Source organism: Hydra viridissima, unplaced genomic scaffold (genome assembly GCF_058129835.1).
Source record: "Hydra viridissima isolate aposymbiotic clone 2 unplaced genomic scaffold, HvirCarnegie_v1 scaffold_1, whole genome shotgun sequence".
Taxonomy (NCBI): Eukaryota; Metazoa; Cnidaria; class Hydrozoa; order Anthoathecata; family Hydridae; genus Hydra; species Hydra viridissima.
Genome location: NW_028324300.1, coordinates 16,104,852 through 16,130,204, shown reverse-complemented (window position 1 = coordinate 16,130,204; position 25,353 = coordinate 16,104,852). Strand labels below are relative to the sequence as shown.

At 27.6% G+C, this 25,353-nt stretch overlaps 2 protein-coding genes and 2 non-coding genes across 4 annotated transcripts; 1 reads left to right on the top strand and 3 right to left on the bottom strand.

Moving 5' to 3' along the window:
* The first annotated feature begins 770 nt into the window (after window positions 1-770).
* On the top strand, window positions 771-841 carry Trnag-gcc (transfer RNA glycine (anticodon GCC)). Its single transcript has one exon. It is a non-coding gene; the product is annotated as a tRNA-Gly (tRNA).
* A 2,584-nt stretch (window positions 842-3,425) lies between these two features.
* On the bottom strand, window positions 3,426-3,496 carry Trnag-gcc (transfer RNA glycine (anticodon GCC)). The gene has a single exon. It is a non-coding gene; the product is annotated as a tRNA-Gly (tRNA).
* Window positions 3,497-6,144: 2,648 nt separating this feature from the next.
* Window positions 6,145-14,762, bottom strand: LOC149893567 (ribosome assembly protein METTL17, mitochondrial-like). Its single transcript, XM_090090141.1, has 17 exons — window positions 14,652-14,762; window positions 14,353-14,557; window positions 13,185-13,319; window positions 12,323-12,476; window positions 12,088-12,169; window positions 10,865-10,938; window positions 10,676-10,770; window positions 10,470-10,543; window positions 10,282-10,389; window positions 9,809-9,877; window positions 9,434-9,485; window positions 9,076-9,149; window positions 8,890-8,982; window positions 8,669-8,750; window positions 8,127-8,231; window positions 7,900-7,939; window positions 6,145-6,326 (listed from the first exon to the last, which is right to left on the bottom strand). Exons 1-17 carry the CDS (start codon window positions 14,685-14,687, stop codon window positions 6,173-6,175), a joined length of 1,632 nt encoding a protein of 543 aa, XP_089946267.1. The 5' UTR covers window positions 14,688-14,762; the 3' UTR covers window positions 6,145-6,172.
* A 151-nt stretch (window positions 14,763-14,913) lies between these two features.
* Window positions 14,914-17,214, bottom strand: LOC149893566 (uncharacterized). The gene is made up of 4 exons (XM_090090134.1): window positions 17,093-17,214; window positions 16,153-16,266; window positions 15,838-16,059; window positions 14,914-15,697 (listed from the first exon to the last, which is right to left on the bottom strand). The coding sequence occupies exons 1-4, from the start codon at window positions 17,166-17,168 to the stop codon at window positions 15,516-15,518; spliced, it is 594 nt and encodes a 197-aa protein (XP_089946260.1). The 5' UTR covers window positions 17,169-17,214; the 3' UTR covers window positions 14,914-15,515.
* Between the last annotated feature and the right edge of the window lie 8,139 nt (window positions 17,215-25,353).

The following is a 25,353-nucleotide window of genomic DNA, read 5'->3' as shown; positions in this document are numbered from 1 at the left end:
CGATACTCAAAATAATAATTTTTTTTTTCCAGTTTTTTCTCAATTTTTCCTTGATTAAACCGCTTATATTACTTAATCTAGAGACTTCAGACCTTTTGCTATATATTTTCCAAAATTTATTTCTTTACATGACAAACTTTAAACATTCGCTTTTTTTCTTTTTGTTTTGTTAAGAGGAAAAAACTATAAAATACTTAAAACTTAATTTCCAAATGTTATTATGATAAAGGAGTACGTCAAATATATTATCCTCTCTATAAACTGCCACTTTGGAACTTTATATCTATTGAGGCTGCTTAATAGACTAGCAGAAAGAGCTGTTGATGATTATCGTGCATTGTGACGAGCCCTCATCCACCTTTCTGTAGTTTGATTCCAGGTATCACTCTTTTTTTTTGTATTTATCATTTAAATCTTTTGAATGCTATCGTTTTCTATAATTCCCTTTAACTTTAAAAATATTTTTTGCCTCCATTGATCCAACTCGATCATCCAGCTGTTTTGCACACTCAGTTTTACTTTTTAAATTAGTAAAAGTCTGGATTTTTCATCGATTGTTAAAAAAGAGACTCAGTTTTTCAAATTTGGTCCGTAAACGTTTGGAGTTCTTAGGAAATATGGAAAAAGAAAGAGTTTTTCAAACATATTAGGACTTATGAAAAATAAAACTTTTGAGAAATGAAAAATAACTTTTCTAAGAACTCTTATCTAATTTAGCTCTTAAAAGTAAAAAATTCTTTTAAAAAATGAATAGTTTTCTTAACATATAAGCATTGTTGGTTCAGTGGTAGAATTCTCGCCTGCCACGCGGGAGACCGGGGTTCGATTCCCCGACAATGCAATCAAGTTTTGGTAATATTTTCTTAAATAATCTCATCTCAATTTAACATGTTAATTATGATTACCTTTTTTTCTCGTTTTCGTTTGTGTGCTAAAGCTCGACGAATTCTTTGCTACAATAAATTAACCCTCATAAATATTGTTTTTACCTGCTAAAATTGACTGATGTTGAAAATTTTTTTAAGTCTTATTAAAGAATGAATGTAATGAATAAATACAAACAAAATTAGATTAAAAAAAAACATAAAACAATTCCATTACCTAAAAAAGTCATTTGGAAAAGGCTTACAAATATCCATTCTACGTTTTCATGCTCTACCTCTACCTTATTTTGTTCAAAGCCAATATTTAAAATCATCTTTCAAATCTTAAGCATTTACCAATGATAAAAACTCATAAAAATCTGATGCGTTCTTACGGACCCAGCTTTATAATGCTTTTAAGGATCTTTTACTCTATAGATAGCGCTTTTTCATGAGGCCATAAGGATGGTACTTCAACTTCTCAAAGTATTGGTTTTTGTTATTTATCATCTTTTTCAACGTTAACTTCTTTTGGCTAAATATTCGACAAAAGCGAATTCTTCCATACGTCTAATAGTAAATTTGTTATTTGTTCTACATTTCTATCACACGAAAATAGTCGGCATTCGTATAAGTGCGTTCTGTTACCTTTATTGCTGATACTTCGAGTCCGAAGTCGGAGTTGTCCTGACAACAGAAACCGAAGTTATAAACTACAGGGATGGATGGTTTAAAACGATGTACAGCAGAAGAATAACGAACCTAATATTACGGTTTTTTTCCTCTAAACAAATCAGTCATCAGTTTTTTAAACTCAATGATTTAAGCTTCTGCTTTCTTAAGGTGAGCATCGTGATCTTGTTTCAGTTTTTGTTCTTTTGGTGTGGTAAAGATTTTTTTATATATATAAATGTTGCACGCTATACATGTGCCTATTTTTTTTTTTTTTTTGGGACTTAAATTGGAGACTGAATTTTTATAAAAGAACCCAGGATCTAGTGTCCCAAAAATGTAACCAAAACACGTTTTAAAAAACATTTGTATGTTCTTTCTTTCATTTTAAGTTTTATATTATGCAAGTGGGTAATTATGCAAGTGGGTAAATCAAGTAATTTTGGGAAATAAAAATTATTAACAAAATTTCAATAATATTAAAAATATATATATATATATATATATATATATATATATATATATATATATATATATATATATATATATATATGTGTGTGTGTGTGTGTGTGTGTGTGTGTGTGTGTGTTATTTATAATATATATAACATATATATATAACATATATATGTATATATAACATATATTAATATATGTTATATATATATATATATATATATATATATATATATATATATATATATATAGTATATATATATATATAGGGCGCTACTCAACTTTCTTCCCCCCCCCCCTAATTTTATGATTGATTCTGATAGAGAATGTTATGCTGATTCAGAAAAATATAAAAACATAGACCTAAAAATTAATGGAAAGTGCTCTAATTCGAAGTCAAAGTTGTAAAAAATCCCTCTAAAAATCCTAATATTCGCCATTTTGAAAATACGAAGTTAATGAACTTTTAGCTGACAAAAGCAATACATTAATAGCATGGTTTTTACGTTAAAAAAGTCGTTAAAGTATGTTTATCTTGCGCAATTTTTTGTGGCAATGAAAATAGCCGTTTTTTGATTGTTAGAGAATAAACTATTTTGCAAGTAATGTACTTTTGTAATAAATTTTAAAAAAGAATTCAACAGTTTTTTTTCCTAGAAGAAGAACTTTTGAAACTCAGTTCATAGTTGTTCTATCACATGTAAAATTTAGAAAATGTAACCTTCAAACCGTTTTTTTTTAATAAAAAAAACCAGCGTACGATACAATAATAATTATTCATCAATTTTTCTACATTCTCAAATTCTACTTTCAACCTTTATTTGAAATCTTCTATTAATTTCATTTCCTTATAACACTTTCGTTTCCATACTTTAAAATAATAATGCTAAGGCTTATGGAAACCAGGTCTGTTTATTGCGCAATGTAACGGTAATTAATTTTCGTTAAAAATGAAAGCGTTTTAAAAAAAAAAGGCGAATATTAGGGTTTTTAATGGGATTTTTTACAACTTTGACTTCGAATTAGAGCACTTTCCGTTGATTTTCAGGTCTATGTTTTTATATTTTTCTGAATCAGCATAAAATTCTCTATCAGAATCAATCATAAAATTAGGGGGGGGGGGGGGGAGAAAGTCGAGTAGCGCCTATATATAGTATATATATGTATATATATATATATATATAGTATATACATATATATAGTATATATATATATAGTATATATATAAATAGTATATATATATATATAGTATATATATATATATGTATATATATATATATATATATATATATATATATATATATATATATATATATATATATATATATATATATATATATATATATATATATATATAGTACTTGAATTTACGTGACTCCATCTTCTATGACTCTCCTTCATATAGGAATTGCTTAAATAAAAATTAAAATATTAATGCATTGTCGGGGAATCGAACCCCGGTCTCCCGCGTGGCAGGCGAGAATTCTACCACTGAACCAACAATGCTTGTATTATATTCAATATTAAAAAATTTACTATAAAAAACCTTTTTTAAAAATGTTATGTTGTAAGGAATTATATATTATATTGAAAAAGTGATGTGCTTTTTCGTGTTCTCTTTTTAAATGTTTTTTTTTACAACAGAGAAAACGCTTAACATTGAACGAGAAAATGTAAAATTTTGACTTGCTTAACATTAGCACTAATGTGATGAGAATTTGTTGAGAAATTCCCATAATTCATAACGGTATATCTATTTTTCGTTTTTTATTTTTATTTTGACACTGTTATGAGATGTAAAAGATGAGCTACTTAATTAATTTTATTTTTTTCTGCATTTATGTCGTTGAAAAATTTTTTTGGAATTAGTTATTTGCTTCTAAAATAATTTTTTGTGATATTTTAAATTCGTGAGGGATGTGCTTAAATTTATTTAATACTTGAGTATTGTAAAAAAAATTTTTTTTTCTTCTATAGAATGGAATGTTGGAATGTTGTTAGAATGTTGGAATGGAAGAAATGCTGTAGTTTTTTCGTGCAGTATTTTCACTCATTTTAAGTAAAAAAAAAAAAAGGAGCTTCGCAGAGTTCCTTTAAATGCTCATATACGTTTTTTAGAGTTAATTCTCGTGCTGACAAATTTATAAAATATTACCTGCCACCAAGTGCCATTTTCAATGATATTTATCACGTTAATCTTTTAAGCTTTTAAAAAAGAGAACTGTAAAATGTTTGACGTGGTCAAGGCAAGGCGAAAAAAGATCCACGACATTGAAGATATACGTTTATAGCAACATCGTTTTTTTCCAATTGGCATCATTTACAATATAGGTTTCCCATAATGGTATAAACTTAGGATGTAAATGCTGCCAACTGGAAAAAATTGATGTTGCTGTAAAAAATTTTACAAAGTTGAAAAAATATAAGAGGACCAACAGTTCGAAAAATTTATCATTGTAAATCATCCAATCATCAAGAAACATCTATCCATCGTCATCCTTAACAAAGGATAATGATGGATAGATGTTTCTTGATGATTGGATGATTTTTTTTCCATACCCTAAGTTAAATGGCAACAAAGAATCGAACGAAATGAAGGAACAGTGGGGACATCCGGCTCCAAAATAAGGCGACCTTCAAAACTATGTTTGAGAAAATGTTAGAGGGCGAGATATTTTGTTGATGATAACAGCAGAAAAAAACTTGATTTAGTAACGCAAGTTACTTACACAAAACAGTAAAGCAAGACGCTGCAAAATTGTTGGGCGAGTTAGATTCTACTCCTTAAAAGGCTAGTCAAATGAAAAAGCCTGTTTTTAATCCACCAATCAAATTCCATAGACGCCAGCCGAAGCTTTGATGTTATATGTGAATGGAGGAGTTAAAAAGGTGTCTTATACTCTGATGCAGTCTGGTGCCAAGACATATCGTGCTAATATATTTCCATCGTATCCTTTCATAAGAACTACAAAGAAGAAATATTATCTAAGTGATCCAATTTCGGTATCGAAAATTTCTAAGGAAAAATTTTGACAATGCTCAATAAGTCAGTTTCAAGGTTATTGGAAGTACAAAAGGAGATTGATACATCTAACCTCATGAGTTATTATATAAAAGTGGAGATTTGATGATGGCAGTTGCCATTCCACATATAAGCAAAAACTCAAAAGAGGCGATTCTAACACGTCAGAAGAAAAACTTTTGGAGCTTTCTATTATTACTTTGCGGTTCATAGAAGGCAATAATATAATTTGGCAAAATCCAAGATATTCGTCCGCCCGATTTTGTAGACGACTGAAGATTGTGTTCTCAAACTTAAATGAATATAGAAGTTGGAATTTGAGATAAGATTTCATCAGTTTTACACCAACTCAAGTTTTCATTGAAAGCAATTTGATCAATTTAAACCCCCAATTTTATTTGTCCAATAGTAAGAATTTTAATACTCTTGCAGATTCATCTTGTGGCGTTTGTGATGCTACACCGAATATCGTTCCAGTCCTGTGGCATTTGTGGTGCTACACCGAAAGCTGTGAATGACCTATATAAAATTGAGAAGCCAAAAAAACCCTGTAGGAATACGGATTGTCTTCATTGCTTGAATACGATTATTGGAGTGTATTTTACACATTTTATATGGGCTTTCAATAAAAAAAAATCGCAAGTTTGCATTATTTTCCATCCAGTGTTCACAAATTATTAGTTCATTGAGGCGATAGAAAGTATTTGTTTGCCAATCGAAATGTTGTCTGAGAAAGCCTTAGAGTTAAAGAATAAAGATTTCAGAATTAGTCTAGAGCACAACACGCGCAAAATGTCTCGCGAAAAAAAAATACGGAGGACTTATTTTACGTTTTACTCTTGACCTCAGATTCCCTTATTTCTTAAGTTTGTAAAAAACTGTTTCATTGTCAAAACTCAGCGCCTTAAACCAATGACGTTATATCTTTGCTGTCAGATCTTTACATGCCATATATGGAAGAACTTGAAAATAGTACTGGGTTATCTAAAAGTATGCAAAAAAAGAGAACTTTTTTACAATTTTTTTTGCTATAATCGTTGTGGTTAAGTAGCGTAAGGTTCCTTTGACGAAAAGAAATGATGAGTTAGTAGTCTCTATATCCCCGCGTGGTCCGATAGGAAGGTCATACTTATTTTTTCAAATCTCCAACTTTATTCAAACTAAACTAAATTAACATCCTCTTCGTTTTTATCAGCTACTGAAGACGTCATACATGGTTTAATTGGTCTTCGAATGTTCATAGGTCGCTTTGCTTCTTCTAATGGCATCATATCACCTTGTTTTAAACGATGCCGAGCGGCTTTATAAATAAACCTAAAACATTAAAAACGTTAAAAATATTAAAACCCAACGATATTTAACGTGAAAATCGTTTCTTGCTGAGAGCTGTTACTTTCTATCCAAACTTTAAAGGGGAAAATTTATTGGTAAAGATTAAAGTCTTTTGAACTTTAATGATTCTACTGATATTATTATATAGAATAACTTTTCGACTGGATCTACATTATTAATTCACTGTTTTACCTCAGAAATATATATATATATAGTGTGTGTGTGTCCAGAAAGTTTGTACAAGAGCAAATATTTTATGATACTGATCTAATTTTTTGATGATAAAATTATCAAAACAAAAGCTTTTTTAAAAATTTTTTGTTAAGAAACATTTAGTAAAATTAATTAACAAATTAATTTTACTAAATGTTTAGCCATTAAATTTAAAAAAATCGAATTTACTCTAAAAAACTCTTTGAAAAAATGAAAAAACTAATATTTATAATAGCCTCCTTTTGCTTTTATGCATAATTGGTGTGACGAAGCATGGACTTAATCAATCTCATGCAATAATCGTTTGGCAATTCTGCCTAAATCTTTAATAACTGTTGTTTAAGATTTTCAACTGAAGTTATCTTATATTTTGCAAGTTTTCCATTAATCCAACTCCATACATGATCAATCGGATTTTAATCAAACGAAAGAGCACACCTTGCTCATTGAACCAGTCTTGAATTGGATGCAGAGTATGAGGTGTGGCGCCATCCTGCTGATCCAACTTTTTCTTCTTCCATATAACAATGTTGCCAACTGTTTTAACCACTTTTCTAGAGCATCTTTGAGGTTATATTGATTCTTCCAGTATATATATATATATATATATATATATATATATATATATATATATATATATATATATATATATATATATATATATATATATATATATATATATATATATATATATATATATATATATATATATATATATATATATATATATATATATATATATATATATATATATATATATATATATACTAGGCGGTCTTTTACAGTCAAAAGTGTTTTTTTGACGGCGATATATGCTATGCCTTTGTTGAGTAACACCAATAGAAAAGAGGGAAGTGTTCCACATACACAAAAAAGGGGCCAATAAATAGAGGAACTCTTACTCTAATAATTAAAAGATTTTTTAAAAATCTTTTGCTGTGACAACTTTATCATTAAAAAACTAAACCGGTATCATAAAAAAATGTATGTATGTATGTATGTATGTATGTATGTATGTATGTATGTATGTATGTATGTATGTATGTATGTATGTATGTATGTATGTATGTATGTATGTATGTATGTATGTATGTATGTATATATGCTGATAATATTGTTAATTTATGTTAAAATTATTGATTATTGCTCATATTTAATCTTTTTAACAATTTACACTCGTTTTTTATTATGATTAAAATTCTGTATAAAAATAATTATCAATTAAAAAATTGTTATCTTCAATTTCATAGAAAATTGAAATATATATATTTTTATGAAGGATTTATAATTTATTGCCATAGTTTTAGAATTGAAGAAGACTTCTTCAACTATTAACACTTACGGATCTTTCTTCTTTGTCAATATATGCTTTTCAATATTTCCTACAATAAACGAAAAACTGAAAATAGGCAGAACATTTAAAATGTTACTGAATGACTTGAATAACTGCATAAATTATGCCGAAATTACAGAATTTCTTTTTTATACATTTAAATACATGAATTTATTGACGAAAGAATACAATAAACACAAATTAAAAAAAGACGAATTTTTTGCAATAAACTTTACCATTGGAACAGCATAATTCACAAATAATATGCTTTTTCTTAGGCTTTATAGGCTTCAAGATTCTTGACCAACCTTGATTCTTGTCTACAGATAAAACTGATGAATCTAAAATTATAAATAATTTTTAAAAAACAAACAAAAAAAAACAATTTTTAAATCTTTTCAGCCTTTAACCAACAAAAAAAAAAAGGTGCAAATGTGAGATTACCCACAAAACTTGATTACCCACAAAACTTGATTACCCAAAATAAAATCTGATTAACATAACAATATCAATCGGGAAAAATCTGACAATGAGGTTGCAGTGAGATGAAATGTGAGAAATTAGTGATTTAATCACTAACAGCAACCTCTTTATTTTATACAACTTTATTACTTTATTAAACTTTTTGTTTTCTTTTCATTAAAAAAAATAAAACAAAACAGAACAAAACAAAGCAAAAAAAAAAAAGCTTTTGTACAATGTAAACTCTCTTGCATTAACAGACAGCAGTTTTTAAAGTTTAATGACTGATGACCATTTTACTTAAGTTCTCAAATACCTTTTTCTTCTTTTCCTTTTCGTAAAATTACATAAGAAAATGACTCGTTATGGTAACCAAGCCGTTTTAATTGTGTGAATTGCTAAAACAATTTAAAATCATATTTAAGCTTATGTAATCAAGAATAGCATGATAAATACAAAATAAATACATAAATACTGTGAAACCACATAATAAAACAAAGTTGAAATATCAATTGTTGTAATAACTTTGTATTTTACCTGCGCAAATGAAAGCTCAACTTTTTGTGAAAAACTGCATGGGTGGTCTCGAGTTTCAACATACGCTCTTGCACATATCATTTCATGAGGACACTACAGTATACATATACATATAAAAAAATACAGACTTCAACAATAAAGATGCACAAACACAAGAAAATATGTAAACAATAATAAAAAGATTACTGGTGCAAACACATATCCGTCTTCAAATTGTTCATTTAAGTCGACATCAAACTCATCAAAAATTCCACCATAAGCTGAAGAAAAAATGATCAATGATAGTTTCCCTAAAAACTTATTGTTGAGATGTTATAAAACAATTGTCAGGTTATAAAAGGACATCAAAAGAAAAAAAGAAAAAAAGAGAACCCACTAACAATGAAGTTAAAGTAATATATATATTTTCATCTGCTCAAAATAAAATGGTTTATCAAATTTTCAGTGCACAACTGGGCTATAACGCTAAATCTCAGTTTGACTTGAATGTGAATCAGTTCCCTTAATTTTAATATTGTCGAATTTGGAATTCAAAGCTTTTTACCAGAGTCCTCTTCATCAGACTTCTCCACGTTACCGCCAAATAAAGATTTACCCTGAAAAAAGAAATTTTACATGCTGAATTTGTTAAGCATTTTACATGTTGAATGTGTTAAGAATCTAAGAATTTTAAAATTTTCAAACCAATCAAAACATTTATTTGATAAGCAAAAAAAAAACAAAAAACATCTAAATCTTTTAAAATCAAAATTTTTATTATAAAACTGATTAAAGTTTAATAACAATAGTTATCTTAGTGCCTGATTTACTTGATATAGCATAAAAATCCTGGACTCTTTTTGACATGAAACAAAATCTCAATAAATCCTTATTAAAAAGATTTCATACAATTTAAATTTCATTTTAAAAATTGAATTACCTCAGTAAGGTATTGCCTAGCCTGAAGAACAGCTTCAAAACCATCATTATTCCCAGGCTCAACTAATACCTTGACAAAAGAAAAATAGTAATTCAAAGTTTCAATTGAAAATTTATTGATAATAAAAAGCCTAAAACCAAAACTGTGGTAGTGTTGTCCTCGTGGTCGTGTTATTTTGTTGTAATGTTTAAATGTGATACTTTCATCTCTCTCACAGGTTGAGTTTTTTTTGTGTGGAAATGTTAAGAATTACAATCTATTTCACTAGCCATGATTTTAACTTTTACATAGAAAAGTTTTAGCAAAATTTTGTGAAATACCATTACTTTAGCCTTTTTGATTTGGTTTTGATTTTTTGGATTTGGTTTTGATTTGGTAGATATGGGATGAAACCACAGAAAAAGTGTAGCATTAAGAACCAGTAGCAAATTAAAGTAGTAGATAAAAACTTCAACCAACTTTAAAAATTATACCAAAAAATCATTTGTTTTTTTCCATAAACTCCTGATGGCTTGTAATCTTTGTTTACGAAACGGCATCTCTGTTAATGAATATGAAGAAACAACAATATCAAACATTACCTAAATAAAAAAAAAGTTAGAACAATTAATAAACAAAATAAAAAAAAAAATCAACATTTTGTTAAAACGAATTTATTTACTTTGTTAGAAAGTGGTAAAAAACGCTTGAAAAAAACATTCCGAATTTTCAATGGATGATTTACGTCTGCAGATCCTATAAATAAAAAACTATCCCTTAGATGACATGAGTATTAAAGTTTGCTATAAAAAGGCAACAGAAAAATATTTCTCTGTTTCAGAGAAGCAGGATAATAATTGCTTAAAGTCAGATTTATTAATTATTTACCTCTAAGTAAAAACTCTGCTGCTTCAATCATCTTGTCAGAGGCATCAACGCACTGATACTCATTAATCTCACCATCCCACAATTCATTTGCAGCCCTAAATTTATCAACAAATGAGAAGAGAGAAGTTTTCAAATCTTGAAAATGTAAAAAATTCTCTATAAGTTCTTATCGTTGTTTTCATAACATACCAAACAGTCATACCAGATCCTGAACCAAAGTCCAGAAGTGTTTTTGGTTGGTATTCAGGCATGCGTTTTTTTATCTAGAAAATTAAGAACCCTAAATTACACATTAAAAATCTTTAGAAAAACTGTGTTTAGGAATTCATGAGATTTAAATTTATTTTTATGAAATATTTTAAATTATTATTAAATATTTGTTAAATTATTTGAGATTTGAAAATTCATAGAGAAAAAGAAATTTTTCCAGTAACTAACATCATTGCTTATCAACATTAGTATTTGTGAATGTCAGCAACAATGAAGCCTTATCCAAAAAGTTATTTTTCCTAAATGACTTTAACATAAATTTTTAAAATAAAATTTAAAAGTACCTCTCAAATGTATTTTTGAAAAATTTAAAAAGCACTATTTAAAGAATGGTGCACACCTATTTCAACAGGGCCATAAATGTGAAATAGTAAAATCACAGAAAACAAAGAAACAGCATTTTAAAACTAGTATAAAATACTCACAAGCTAAATTTTTTATTACACTATAGTTAATATATTATTAACTATTACATATTATATTTAAATTATATTACACTATATCATATTATACTGGCTTTAAAATATAGTCTCTTTGTTTTCTGTGATTTTATTATTTTGCACTTTTGACCCTACTGAACCAGGTGAATGATATGTTATAGTAAAAAATTTATCAGCATTGTAAATAAAGGTAGAAAACCAACCATGTCAAACTATAAAAATATTTATTTAGGGTGAATATCAGACCATATATTACTTAATATTGTCCCAGTAACTTGAGCAAGAAAGAAGCATTTTTTATTGAACACGTAATTCTTAAAAACAAAAGATTTTATACCCTTTTTTTTGTTTGAGATGGGAACAAAAAGTTGTGAAAATGCAAGTCAATAGAAGAACTTGTTGTGAATGATAAGATAAGCAGAAAATTTGATGAGTTATTGAATATTTTTGTAAATAATGTAAACAAATGACATAAAAACTTAAAAGGTGTATTCTTGGGAAATATTTTCTACTTGAACATGTTTTTGATTCTTAGATTCAATGATAACATTTAGACCACTTTTATTTATTGTAAAAATTAACCTTTTTGTAAATTTACTCATTCGTTACTTATTTATTGTAAAAATGTTTTAAGCAAACAAAACAATATAAAAGTAACTTTAAATTCCCTAAAAAATTTTATGACCTTCCCAATTCACATACCTCATGCAAAGCACGATAAGTTGCTCCATAAACTGAGGGTAGCTGTGATGCAATGTAAGCAGAAGTCTCTCGGCCCCCATACCTATAAAACAAAGAAAAGGTTAATGTAATTTTTAAAATCCAAACTTAAGAGAGCGAAAAAAAAAAAAAGATTTTGACAACAAAAACATGATTTCCAATAAGATATTTGCAAAAACTAAATCAGTAAATTTAAATTTCAATGAACTACAGCTACCTTATAACAGAATATTGGGCAAAGTGTGGCTTTTTTATTTTTGGTGCTTTTTCTTCGTTGACATTAGATTTCTCTTTTTCTTGGGGAACCTCTGAGGTACTATCTGGTTGTATTAGACCTTCATTTACTGCATCGGTAATTGAAAACTGTTGAACTAAAAGTCAAGAAAAAGAAACTTTCTAAGAATTTTTATTAAAGAAACATACTTTAATTAAATAACTGTAAATACATTTTTATGCATTAACAATTTATTAGCTATTACTTATTACACATGTAACATTGATTTGTCATTGGTTGTGCATTGATTTGTCACTATTGTTACACAATAACTTGCTTAAAAACCTATACTATTATCAGAAAAGCAAATTTTTATTAGATTGTTTTTTGTAAAATAAGTTGTTACAAAAATTAGAACTGCAGAAAAAAACTTTTGTTATTGAGAATTATAAAGACTATGTTATATTTATATTAGATAAAATTTTTTAATTAAGAAAAAAAACATTTTGTATTGAAGAAAACTCTGCTATAATTAATGAAATGTAGGTATGACAATCATCTGACATATGAAAACCATCAAGTGTAGATATAATAGTTAATGAAAACTTAAATATCTTAACCACTAAAGGTAGATATAATAACCAACAAAATATAGATACCAATATTATCAAAGGTAAATAAATATAGATATGCTAATTAATCAATTTTATACAATAATCAATCAAACAGATATGATAATCATTAAAAGCTTACAAAAGTTTTTATTAGCACACAATAGCACAAGAATCTTAGAGAACGCAAATCATAATGAACTGACAAATATTAAAATATACATTGAGCCAAATTCAAAGAAAGTTATACAAACCATCTTTTCTCTCAACATTTGTTCCTTTAATACTTAATTTATACTTGGACCATGTGGCATTGGTTGGTCTTCCTCGGTTTAACAAGTAACGAGAAAGACGTAAACCATCATTACGAATCCTCTTGCTTGGATGATCTAAAGAATGGAGTAACAGTGAGCAACTCATTAAATACAAATGGTGTAAATATAATATAATTTTACATTACAGACATAGATTTCATAAAATCTACCTGATACTCAATACAAAAGTTACTTATTTGGGTTATTAACACAGTTAAAACATAATTATACATGCACTACCTGGCAAATATTGCTGGTGATTTAAAATTATAACTTTTTGCTGATATTAGTTGATACTAAATGGTTTGATTATTTATCAGCCATAATTCAAACAAAATGTGTATCAGAAATTAATAATTCCAAATGTATGATTCTCTTTACATTTTTGTAATGCAAACATACTTGATCCTAAATGTATATAAACTTCAACTTCTTTGCCTCAAAAAATCTTTTGATTGTAACCTTCATAAATTATTCACTTGTCATCAAACTGAATAATAAATCAGCTCAATAAATATTAATAGAAACAAGTTCTACAGTTCTTGTTTTAGCAAATGATGGTAATTCTTTGATGATAGTTTAATGATGGTAAAATTGGAGTGAGGATTTTTCTGGACAGACAAATCTAAATTTGTTATTTTTTTAATAAAGCAATAGATTTATGTGCAACAAATCTATTAAAATCACTAGACCTTAATCTGATTACAACTGTAGAAAAAACTACTGGATCAAGTAATAAGTTAATTGTGGTTAATTTTGTAATGAGTGTAGATTAATATTCTTCCAATTTTATCTAGGTAATTTAATAACATACCAAAGCTTGAATCTGCAATACAAAGAGGATAGTCTTTTGAATAAAAAACAGTTTTTGTTCAAATTATGTTTTTTAAATTTTGTCTTTATTTTCATCATAAATTTAAAGAGTTTATTATTATCATTATTTTGTAATAATTTTGACAGATGAATAAAAACTAAAACTTGGTTTGTTATTATTTGATTGTTTGTGTGTGTTTAATATTTTTTTTATTAATTCATTGTTTTTGTGTGTTTTATATTTTTGAAAAGTGAACAGAAACTTTTGCCAGGCAGTATATAATGTAATTATTACTTTTATAATATTTTGTTAAAGATTCGTTTAAACCCTTTGGCAAATTAACAATTCCAATATGAAGATTTCCTTCTAAATTTTCTTTAGTTTCAATCCCATCTTCATCTGTAATATAACCATACTTAGGCTGTTTTTTTGCTTCTGCTATGTCAACATGTGCATTAGTGTATGATCGACAAACAAAAAAAGAAATTGGATCAACTGTCTAAAAAAGAATTTTAAAGATTTCAAAATAAAGTAAATAATAGAGAAAATAAATTTTTACTAACAGGAATAAAAAATCATACTATAATGTATACCTTCTTTATAATTGAAGTCATATTGGTTACTGCCATTTTTATTATTCTCAAACTATTAAATTTTCTAAAAATTTAAGTTTCATGAAAAATTTTAAAAACAATTAAAAAAATTAATCAGATAAAACTCCAGCATGATACAGGAAAAAAAAATTTAAGAAAAAGTGATTTAAAGAAGTAGAAAACAAATGAAAATAGTTTATTAGCATGTTTATATATATATAAATACATTATTTATAAAGAAGCAAATGTTATGAAGCTGAAATGATAAGATAATTTGCCTGACACATATCATAAAAAATCATCATTAACTGTTTAAAAACACAATTCAATTGTCATGTCTTCATATATTTCTAAGTCATGCGTTAGTTATACAGTTATACATTAGTTCTAAGTCATACATTAGTTCTAAGTCATACATTAGTTCTCTCAGCTGAAACTTTAACCACTTTGAGTTCACACATAATTTTGAGTATCTGAAATATACATCACTTTTTGAAAAAACTTTTAAAAATTCAAGTTCTTTTTAAGTAAAAAATAATAAGTTGGCACATTTTTTATTTATTTCACATTTACATTATACTTATATTGGATTTATACAAGCACCAAGGTATACTTGATTATTTATTACATTGCATTAAGCACCAAAATAAATATATACATAGCATACATATATACAAATAAACAAGTATAACTGATAAAATTACATTAAAAAATTTTAAACAACAAATTCTAAAAGCAAACAGTTGAAAGAGAAAAAAAAAAAAACCATAAAAAAAGAGAGAGAAAAAAAAAAAAAACAACAGAAAAATGATTGTTATTTTATGATAACCTGAAAAAAATTTAACAGAAAAGCACATTTTATAATTATATCAATCGTGATAAACTAGGGTCATCACTGTAATCTTGAGCAATTCTATACTGCCTATAAAGTAAGACCACCAGGACAACAGATACGACAAGAAACAATACAGCAAATGCAGCAGCAGTGTACAAGTGTTTTTTTAAATTCTCACATTCCTCTCCACATTTAATGATAATGTAAGGTTCTAAGAAGAAAGGTCAATAAGTTTAAACAAAATGTAATGATTCAAACAGATTCTTGTATCAAGTAAGTAATTAACTGCTTTTCTTGCAAACTTGAAAGGTGTTGTAATGACTAAAAACATATACTCATATTAAATCTTACTTGGAACATAAGTTGGGATTGGCGAAAATGATGAATACATTGTTACAGTTGATATTACTGTTGAAGGTTCAATCGAGGATATTGTTTTAATCGAAATTGATGAAGATGCATTTGGATTAACTGCTGTTGAAAAAGTCCAGCCACTATGTAAGTTACTGGACTTCATTGGAATTTCAGTGCTTAAATCTTTTAAGCTTGATTGACTTGAATTGCTGGAATTATCTTAAACAAATAGTTAAAGTAATGTATGATACAAAATAAACATATTTACAAACATAATAACTCTATTAAAAAGACAAAACTATTACAGCTTACTTGCAATCCTACTGGAAGATGTTAAAGGTAAACTACTTTGAAATAATGATATTCCTCCACTGTCAAGACTGCCTGTTATTTCAATTCCACCAGAGTTTGTTGGGTTAATAAGATCTAAAACAATTGTGTTCTTACTAAAGTTTTGACAGCTGTAGCAATATCTTTTAAAAATTTTTACACCTTTGTTGAGCAGTGATTAAGTCATAAATTTACTTTAAAACATCTCTCAAACTATTCAAACTTTAATTAAATGTAAATTATTCAACTATATTTATCATAAATTATTTCATTAGAGTAGGTTTAGATTCCTCTCCCTTAACTATAACTAAAAAATTTTTTTTAACAATCTATTTAGTAAAATTACCACAAAAATATTTATGTTTTATCATATACCCAGACTTTTATATCTTGAGGTCTCCTTTTTCTCTTTCCTTTTCTATAACTTTTTCTATTGGTTCTCTTAGGAAAAATAAAAATTCTCGTCCACCTCAATGTGATTAATTTATAGAATATCCATAGTGGTAATAACAAACAAGTCCTATACTTCTAGAGTGGTTTATTTTTCAATAGTATACAGGCTCTCTACCTTCACAAGTGAGGGATCTCTTAAAGATTGTAGATATCTTACTATGTATATGACTTCTTTATCTGATCTAGTAAAATACTGGCTCTAAAAATAGTAAATTACGCTATATAATAATAAATAAAGTTTCTAAGGAGTTCTTTGGTGCTGTTTCTAAGGAGTTCTTGGTAACTAATTTAACTAACCGTAAGTTTGTCAGGCATTGAATATAGGTATAGCTATAAACATTGCCACCCAATTCAATATAGGTACAGCTTTAAACATTGTCAGCTGCAAATTAATAATAATAAAATTTAGTTTCAACGATTTGCTGAGAATTTAACAATCAAAACAAAAAATGTAAAAGGAAAGTACTACCTTTTGTATGCTGTTGAACTTGTTGGATTGATTCACAGAACAACAGAGTAACAGACAAACAGAAAAATATCTTCATTCTATAGGGCTTATAAAATATTACCAAACTTATATATATATATATATATATATATATATATATATATATATATATATATATATATATATATATATATATATATATATATATATATATATATATATATATATATATATATATATATATATATATATATATATATATATATATATACATATATATATAGACAGAGAAAACTTGCTCGTTTTATAATATTTAAAAAGGCTTTAATCTGAGAATTAAAAATAGTCTTGGTTTTCAAATGGTTTTGGTTTTGGTCTAAATTCCAGTAATTTTCGAAAAAAGTATATTCAGATAGAACAAACCGCACTAATTTTTTTCGCATAATATTTCTTACTTGCGAAAAAGCCACACTTATAAAGCTGATATATTTTTAGAACATGATCTCCGTTGTTCTCGAAGTGTTTAACTGGGAATCACGAAGTGTTTAACTGGAAAGATTAAAAAAAAAAACGAAAAAAAAACTTAATTTTCTGGATCAAAATCCCAATAATATTTTTAGGAATTTCTGGAACAAATTAAATTTCATTCAAGTAGAGAAACATAAGACATCTGAAAACAAGTAAGAGCTTGTAAGAATCCATTTTAAAGACATTTTGTAGTTGGAAATTTTAAAGAAATGTGAATGTGTATTTAAGGGTCTGCTGAAAAATAATATTTTTGGAACTTTTTGTCCAAACTAACTTAATGACACATAAATGATTTTCAAAGAAATTTTGAATACATTTTGTCAGAAATACCTTCAATTATTCTTGGAAATATAAAAATTGTCTACAATTGATGCTCTGATAACATAGTTATTAACTATTTTTAAAACAAAAAAAAAAAAAAAAAACGAAAAAAAAAGGGAAACAAAAAGAGTAACACCCATGACAATATTAGAATAATACTTTAAAAAAGCACTTCAGCAAAAGGATGCTATTTTATGCTTTTAATTAAAAACTCTAATTTAAAGTACAAATTTCACTATCATATATATTTCTATTTTTATTTTTGATCAAAATTTTTTGTGAAAGGTTCCTCTATAAACTATTTTTAAATTATTTCGTTATATAATTTCTTCTACAAATCTCTTCTATGGATTTCTTCTTTTCTTATCTTTTTTACATTTCGTCTTTAAATCCCTTTTTCTAATTTCTTTATTAAAATTTTGTATTAAGTTTCGCCACACACATATTATATCATTTTTTACTTTTTTTTTCTTTTTTTCGTGAATAGAAGATAAATGTTTGTAAATTTGTGAAATATAATTTTAAGAAGTTTTCGTTTTGCATGTATGATATTTTTCATCCCTGTGAAATTCTCTCTATTATATATATATTAGTGACTTTTGTTTGTTTGTTTTTTTTCTCTTTTTTTTTTATTGTAAGGCCATTATAAAGAAATTTTGGGTTTCGAAGGATTGTGTGTGTACGGATAAGGATATGTCTGAATGTTCTGTAAAAAGATGGTAATCAGATTTAATTTTACTTTGGGTGTACATTTTTTGTGTGCACTTTTTTCTGTTAGTTCTAATATTGACGCATACGTTCACTTCTGACTAAGCGAATGTCAAGTTTAACTATGAGAAAAAGTTAACTGTTAATAATGGCATAATTGTTAATTAATAAATAATTTAATGGTTAGACAAAGGTATAAAAAAAACTAAAAAACTTTTTATTTTTTCATATCACTTAAACATTATCTAAAGTTTATTTAAAACTTCTCCCGAGGATGTTAATCTGAAAGTTATCGTTTCTTATTTTCTGGCCGTTAAAAAAATCATCACTCAACACTTTACACTCTTTCGAACAGATTTCCATTCGTTTGCTTACTTAATTCAATTCACTCAACACAATTGCTTCTTTTGTAAAGGATTTCTCCATTTACCTTACATTGGATGAAGAACTTCAGTTAAGAAAGATCATTAATAATTTTCTAAAACTAAAAACACACACACACACACACACACACACACACACACACACACACACACACACACACACACACACACACACACACACACATATATATATACAAAAAAATTCGATTATTTTTTTTTTTTTCATAAGTCTTTAACAATCTTTTTCATCTCTCTTGGTTACCTTTTTTTCAAACAGTATATATTGTTTTTTGTGCGCAATATTGATGGATGGTTGATACCTAAAGTATCAGTTCGAATTTTATCCACTTGATAATGATTCTAAAGAATCATTATTTTTTACATTAGTAGCTCTTCCACAATCTCTTTGTAGTTGCCTGTTATCTTACCCCCCCCCCCTTAAAATTCTGCACCACATTACAAAATAAAAGTCAACCAATTCAGTCAACCTCTTTCTTCTCTTTACTAAGGCCATGAAAATATGTAACTGAAGCATAATCCACTGCGGTCAATGCTTTGACAAACTGCATCTCTACTGTCTCAGTAACACAGAAAATGCAAAATTCACACTCTTAACAAATTTGTTAATGTTGTGCCTCTGAGTCTTAAAAGTAATGCTACCACAGATGTTGCAAAACATATTTGGGTCATTTGAGCACTGTCTTCTGTGAGATGTAGAGGCCATTGTTAGATGAGTAATACCAGAGTTCCTAACAATAATAAAAACGGGTATGTAACGGATATGAGAATCGCGGAAACCAATGTTTTATGGAGGAAATAGGGTCTCGTAAGCAACTTGCACTTGTCCGCATATCCGTTACTTACCTTATTGCGCAAAAACGAGATGCGATAAAGAAAATATAAGCTCAGATTTAAATTTAGCCCTCTCCAATTAGTTTAAAACTACTCTTTAGTTCCATGCCAGAGAAAAAAGTAATTTTTTTGTATACCTGTGTAATGGGAGAGGTCTGTTTCACTCTTGAGCCAATCGTGTAAGAGCATAGTTTTGGTAAAAGCAAAAACGACCTTTTTTTGTTTGCGCTCTGTTACATAAAGACGAATTTGAAACGCAAAATTTGAAACCAGCTTTTATCAGTTTTACATAGCAGAGCGCAAAATTTTGTAATAACATCAAGTCATCTTGTTGTGAATTACAGCTTAAACTTTCAATTCAAATATAGCAATATGCATGAAATGAAAAAAAAATTCACCTCATTGATTTCTGTGAACTTGTGAAGAAAAACCAATTTCACGAATATTTCAAACGCCTCTGGTCTGTGTAATTTGCAAATAATATTTGTGAACAATCCTTTTCACTTACATTGTAAAAGATTTTGACAATTGAAAAAAAAAAACTTTGACGAGGCAGCAATGCAAAGACGTAAAAAATAGAAATAAAAAAATACTTGTATTTTTGTCATTTTGTTTCCAGTAAAAGTTTCTTGTTAAAAATTTTTAACGAGAAACTCTTTTTTCAACTTAAAAATCTTAAATTTCCTTTAAATAGCTTTTAAAAAATTTAATAAGTTTTTTTGATACTAAAATTTCTTAAACAATATGAACTTAACTTTTGATGAAGTTTTTTGGAAATGTAAGCTGCAAGAAAAAACTTTTTGAGAAGTAATTTAAACCTCATCCTAAATCCACCATTAAATTATTGTTTTCTAAGCTTCATTCAAACTTTTTTGCAGAGAACCTTCTTTTATCGAGTCTTCATATCTTTTAAAAAGAATCTAAAACTTTACTAACGCATCAGGGTCCACGCTACACTGGTGAAAGAGAGGGGCCAGGGAGGCCACAACCCCGTCACTTTTCTAATATGTCGCAAAAGCAATTCAGTGCATAAGCAGTTCTTCCTTCTCACTAGGAGTTGAAAAACAAAATGTAATTGGTACATGTCGCTAATGAGATCATTGACTCAAAACCAACAAGAAAAAGCATTTCTGGAAAATTTGTAAATGATGATTTGTAAATTATCATTGGATGTGTTCTATATAGGTTAATTGTAAATCAAGGTTTTGGCTTCCTAATGCTATTCTAGAGGAAAAAAGTAACTTTCATTATAATACTTTTTTAATATTCGCAAAGTTTCCTCCACTTTGCAAATATTAAAAAGTATAAATAGTAGCACTAGTGACATGCAGCCCCCTGACTTTAAAAAGTGTTGCGTAGACACGTGCATAACTTCCTCAGTTAAAAAGAAATAAATGTCAATAGCGCGACTAAAAATGTTTTCTGTTTACCTTTAAAAAAAAAATACAGAGTGTAAAAATATTATGTATGTTGAAATATTATCAAACAATTTTCTGAGCAATTTTCTTTGCTTCTCCAAAATTTAAAATGTTTTATGTTTTTTTTTCAGATGGTGCAAAATGTCATAGTGGAAATCGTGCATTAGTTTGACATTTCTTTATGCATGAATAAAATAAACTATAATATCAAAACAGATTTGAAGTCTCAAACTGCGACAACGACGAGTAAACTATTTTGTAAAGTATTTTACAGTGGTGTGACCTAACAAAGTCCAACGCTTTAAGAAAGTCCTAATTTAAGAAATGACAAATTTCGTATATATAAAAGAAACATTTGCAGAAAATAACTTAGTTGTTTTAACTAGATATCTAGTTAGATAAAATAACTAAATTTTTTTCTCTAAATGTTTACTTTATGTATACAAAATTTGTCATTTCTTAAATTAGGACTTTCTTAAAGCATAGGACTTTGTTAGGTCACACCACGGTAATCTCATTTAAAATGAGCGACTTATTTGAGCCACTCGCATATACACCTGTTCAAAAATGTGGGAACAGAAAAAAGTATTCCTAAAATGTTTTTTAGTTTTTTGACTGAATAAAAGTTTTTTAGTAAAAAAAACTTTTTAAAGTATCACTCGTCACTTCTGTTAAGTATTTTATATTCAAACGACCGTAAAGCGCATGCGTATGAAACAGCAGGTAAAACAACCGAACAGAGCAAATTACATGTCTTCTTAAGTGAGACATAGAAACAACTCTTGGTATATTCAGAGGTAACGTCCAGTATTAAAAAACTAATTATTATTTTTAGTTGTCAAATCAAGAAAAAGCTAAAAAACTAATCAATTGTAGTTGACGAATTAATACATCCTGATCAGTTGAGCATCGTAGGATGTCACTTTGTAAACCAGATTGATATTTATCATCACTTATCTTGTGCAGCCAGTAACTTTACTAAAAATGATCTTTAGAAGCATGTTCTTTAGAAGCATAGAACATTACTTTAAAGAATGTTCTGTTTCTAAAGATCTTGTGAAAGATTTTTCTAAAGTTCTGTGACGCAATAAAATTTTTTTTTTTTTTGTTTTTTTTTTTTTTGTTTTACAGTTTCTTTCTTATTAGAAAAATAATGTAGAATAATAAAAATAATAAAATAAAAATAATGTAGAATAAGTGGTCACAACGTTATTGATAAAACTGGGTGGTGCAAGTGTTTTTGTATTAAATGCCTAATTTCCATGAACTTAAATCAACGAACATTTCTAATTTCAATTTGATAAATCATTCTTAAACTTCATTAAAATTCATTGAAAAGTCAAAATGAACATCTTTAAAATTGTTTTGTTTTCATGCCCTACATTTTTGAAGAGGATTTTGGATGAGAAAGCTAGTTTGCGTATGGACGAGATTAGAACATAGTTTGCACTGATGTGAGATGAATTGTTTAATGAAATTTAACTCAACGTTATGAATGTTTTCTTATATTGAAATGTTTTTTGAACTTGTGTAGCTGTCAAAATCTGTAGTTACTTGCAGCTGCGCTCCCGAATTAGCCAGACCAGATTCAAGCAGTCGCAGTATTTTCTAAAGTATTTATCTTTGTTCATATGCTACAAACCTTTTAAAGTTTATTTCAATATTAAATAAGTTGTGAAAGCTTCGAAGTATTTTTCAATTAATCTTTAATGTTTTAAAAACGTTAAAGATTAATTGAAAAATACTTCGAAGCAATAACTACCTTGTTTTCGTTAGAAGAAGCATTTTTGGGTATAAACCTTTTTTTGTGTTAAAGATATTTAATTATAGAAAGACCTTGAAGCTCCGGGATTAGGGGTCCGACAGATCTCAGAAAGCTTATTTTCTTAATAGGAACTCTTGATACCTATCAGATGTGTTTGTCTTTAGTTTCATTTGCAATAAACTTTGTACAAATCTAAAATAGTGTTCAAGTTGAGGGAGGCGGGAATACCGTTTGCTATTGATTATGGAAAACCGACTTATCAATCTATTCAAGAAAACTTAGAGTTTTTGTCCTTAATTGGGAAACGATTTTGGTTGCTCTTTAATAATTTAAAAAATAATGGTAAAAGGCTCAAACTTTCTTTTTTAAAATGGGAGGAGGATGGAAACTAATTGAAGATTTTTTATTAAAACAGTCAAGGTTACCGATGAGGCAACAAGGAATCAAGTTATGTTCGATTGTCTTCAGATTACGAAGGTAAAACAAGAAATGTATTTATAAAATGAAATGATAAAGTCTCTCTTACATTTCATATACAAAATGTTTTGCATACAGCACCGTACTAGAATAAAACAGGACTATATATAATAACGTGCTTAAAAAGAAATCACACTACGCATTTGCTTTGGTAAATATAAATAAAAGCCAATAGCATCTGCTAAGAGGTTTTCACATAGATTTTGGGTTGTAAAAGAAAAAAGAAAAGGTTTCCTCCTGAAAGTAATGAAGATGACTAAGTATATTTTCTGTATTTTGTTTTGATTGACTAAAATGTTGCTGTTATTTGGGATGATAAACTCCGATCGTCCTTAACATGAGATGAATATTTCAGAGACAGTAATCAAAATGTCCATAGGAATAAACGAAATAGATTCTTTTTTTTATTGGAAAGCTATACACAATTTGATAAAATTTCAAATCCATAAACAGTGATAGAGTAAATACTGCAAGATGGCGAATTAAAACGCTTCAAAATAATTCAGTTATCATATTACTTTTCGAACAAATTTTAAAAATACATTTTCTTATATTTGTTAACTTTTTTATGCATTATTTAAGAAATATAGCTTTGTCTAGCTATTATTTGTTAAAGTTGTACAAAAATATTTTCACTGCTATTCTGTTATACAATGAGAATTACATAACTTAATGTTCACTGTTATATAGAATGAAATAAATTGAAACTTAATCAACTAAATACTAAAACGGCTGACATTTGTAATCAAAATAAAATGAAAAGTTCAGCCATGAAGAATAGTAAGTTAGATAATATAAAATGTTGTTTGGTTTCGATTTGCATAAAAATATTGCAACACTAAAAGAAACTTATACAAATCGAAACCAATCAGCATTTTATATTTTTATTTAACTAATTATTCCCATGGACAAAGCCTTTTCATAACGACACCGGTTATCCATTATACTTTTGATTTATACTGGATGTTAGCCGCAAACGAGGAATCCAACATGGTTTCCTCGTCTGCGGTTAACATCCAGTATAAATCAAAAGTATTTTGTTGATATTTTTTCAAGAGATTCCAATCGTACGTACGTGATTTGATCGTCCAATCTTGGACGATCAAATCACGTACGTACGATTCCTCACCTGCGATAACGTCTTGTATAATGGATGACCAGTGTCGTAAAGAAAGTAAATTTTGTGAAAAGTTTGTTTATTTGATCTGGGTTAGTATGAAAATGTCCAGGTAGTTAAGGTAAAATTTGCGCCAATATCATGCAGATAATAACTACATATTTTGGCCAGATTCAGCAAGAACTCATTATGTTAAGAGTGCGATTAACTACTTGAAGGAAAATAACGTAAATTTCGTCGGTAAAAATGATAATCGTGCAAATATACTAGAACATCGCCCAATAGAAAACTTTTGGGCTATTTTAAAACAGCAAGTATACAAGAATAATTAGCGAGCAAAAAAACGTGAAAGGACTCTACGAAAGCTACAGTATTGTCTTAACAAATAGGATATGAACTTTGTACAATGGCTTTTTTCATCAGCCAAGACTTGAAACTGTAAGACGAAGAGGAGGCATGGAAACTAGATAAATATTTTAAAATAAACTATAATGAAGCCCCGAAAAAAAAAAAAACTCTTTTTGGATTTTAACGTTATCTTAAAAATTTAATGAGTTTTCAAAATTTGTTTCATTTTTTTAGTTGTAACATTTTACATAAAATAAAACTAAGAGAATTGCTCAAAAATTAAACATCTAATTTAACATCTTAAAAATAACAGAAACTATGACCCCATTAAAGACTAAAATACAGTCACTAATTGGCAGGATAAG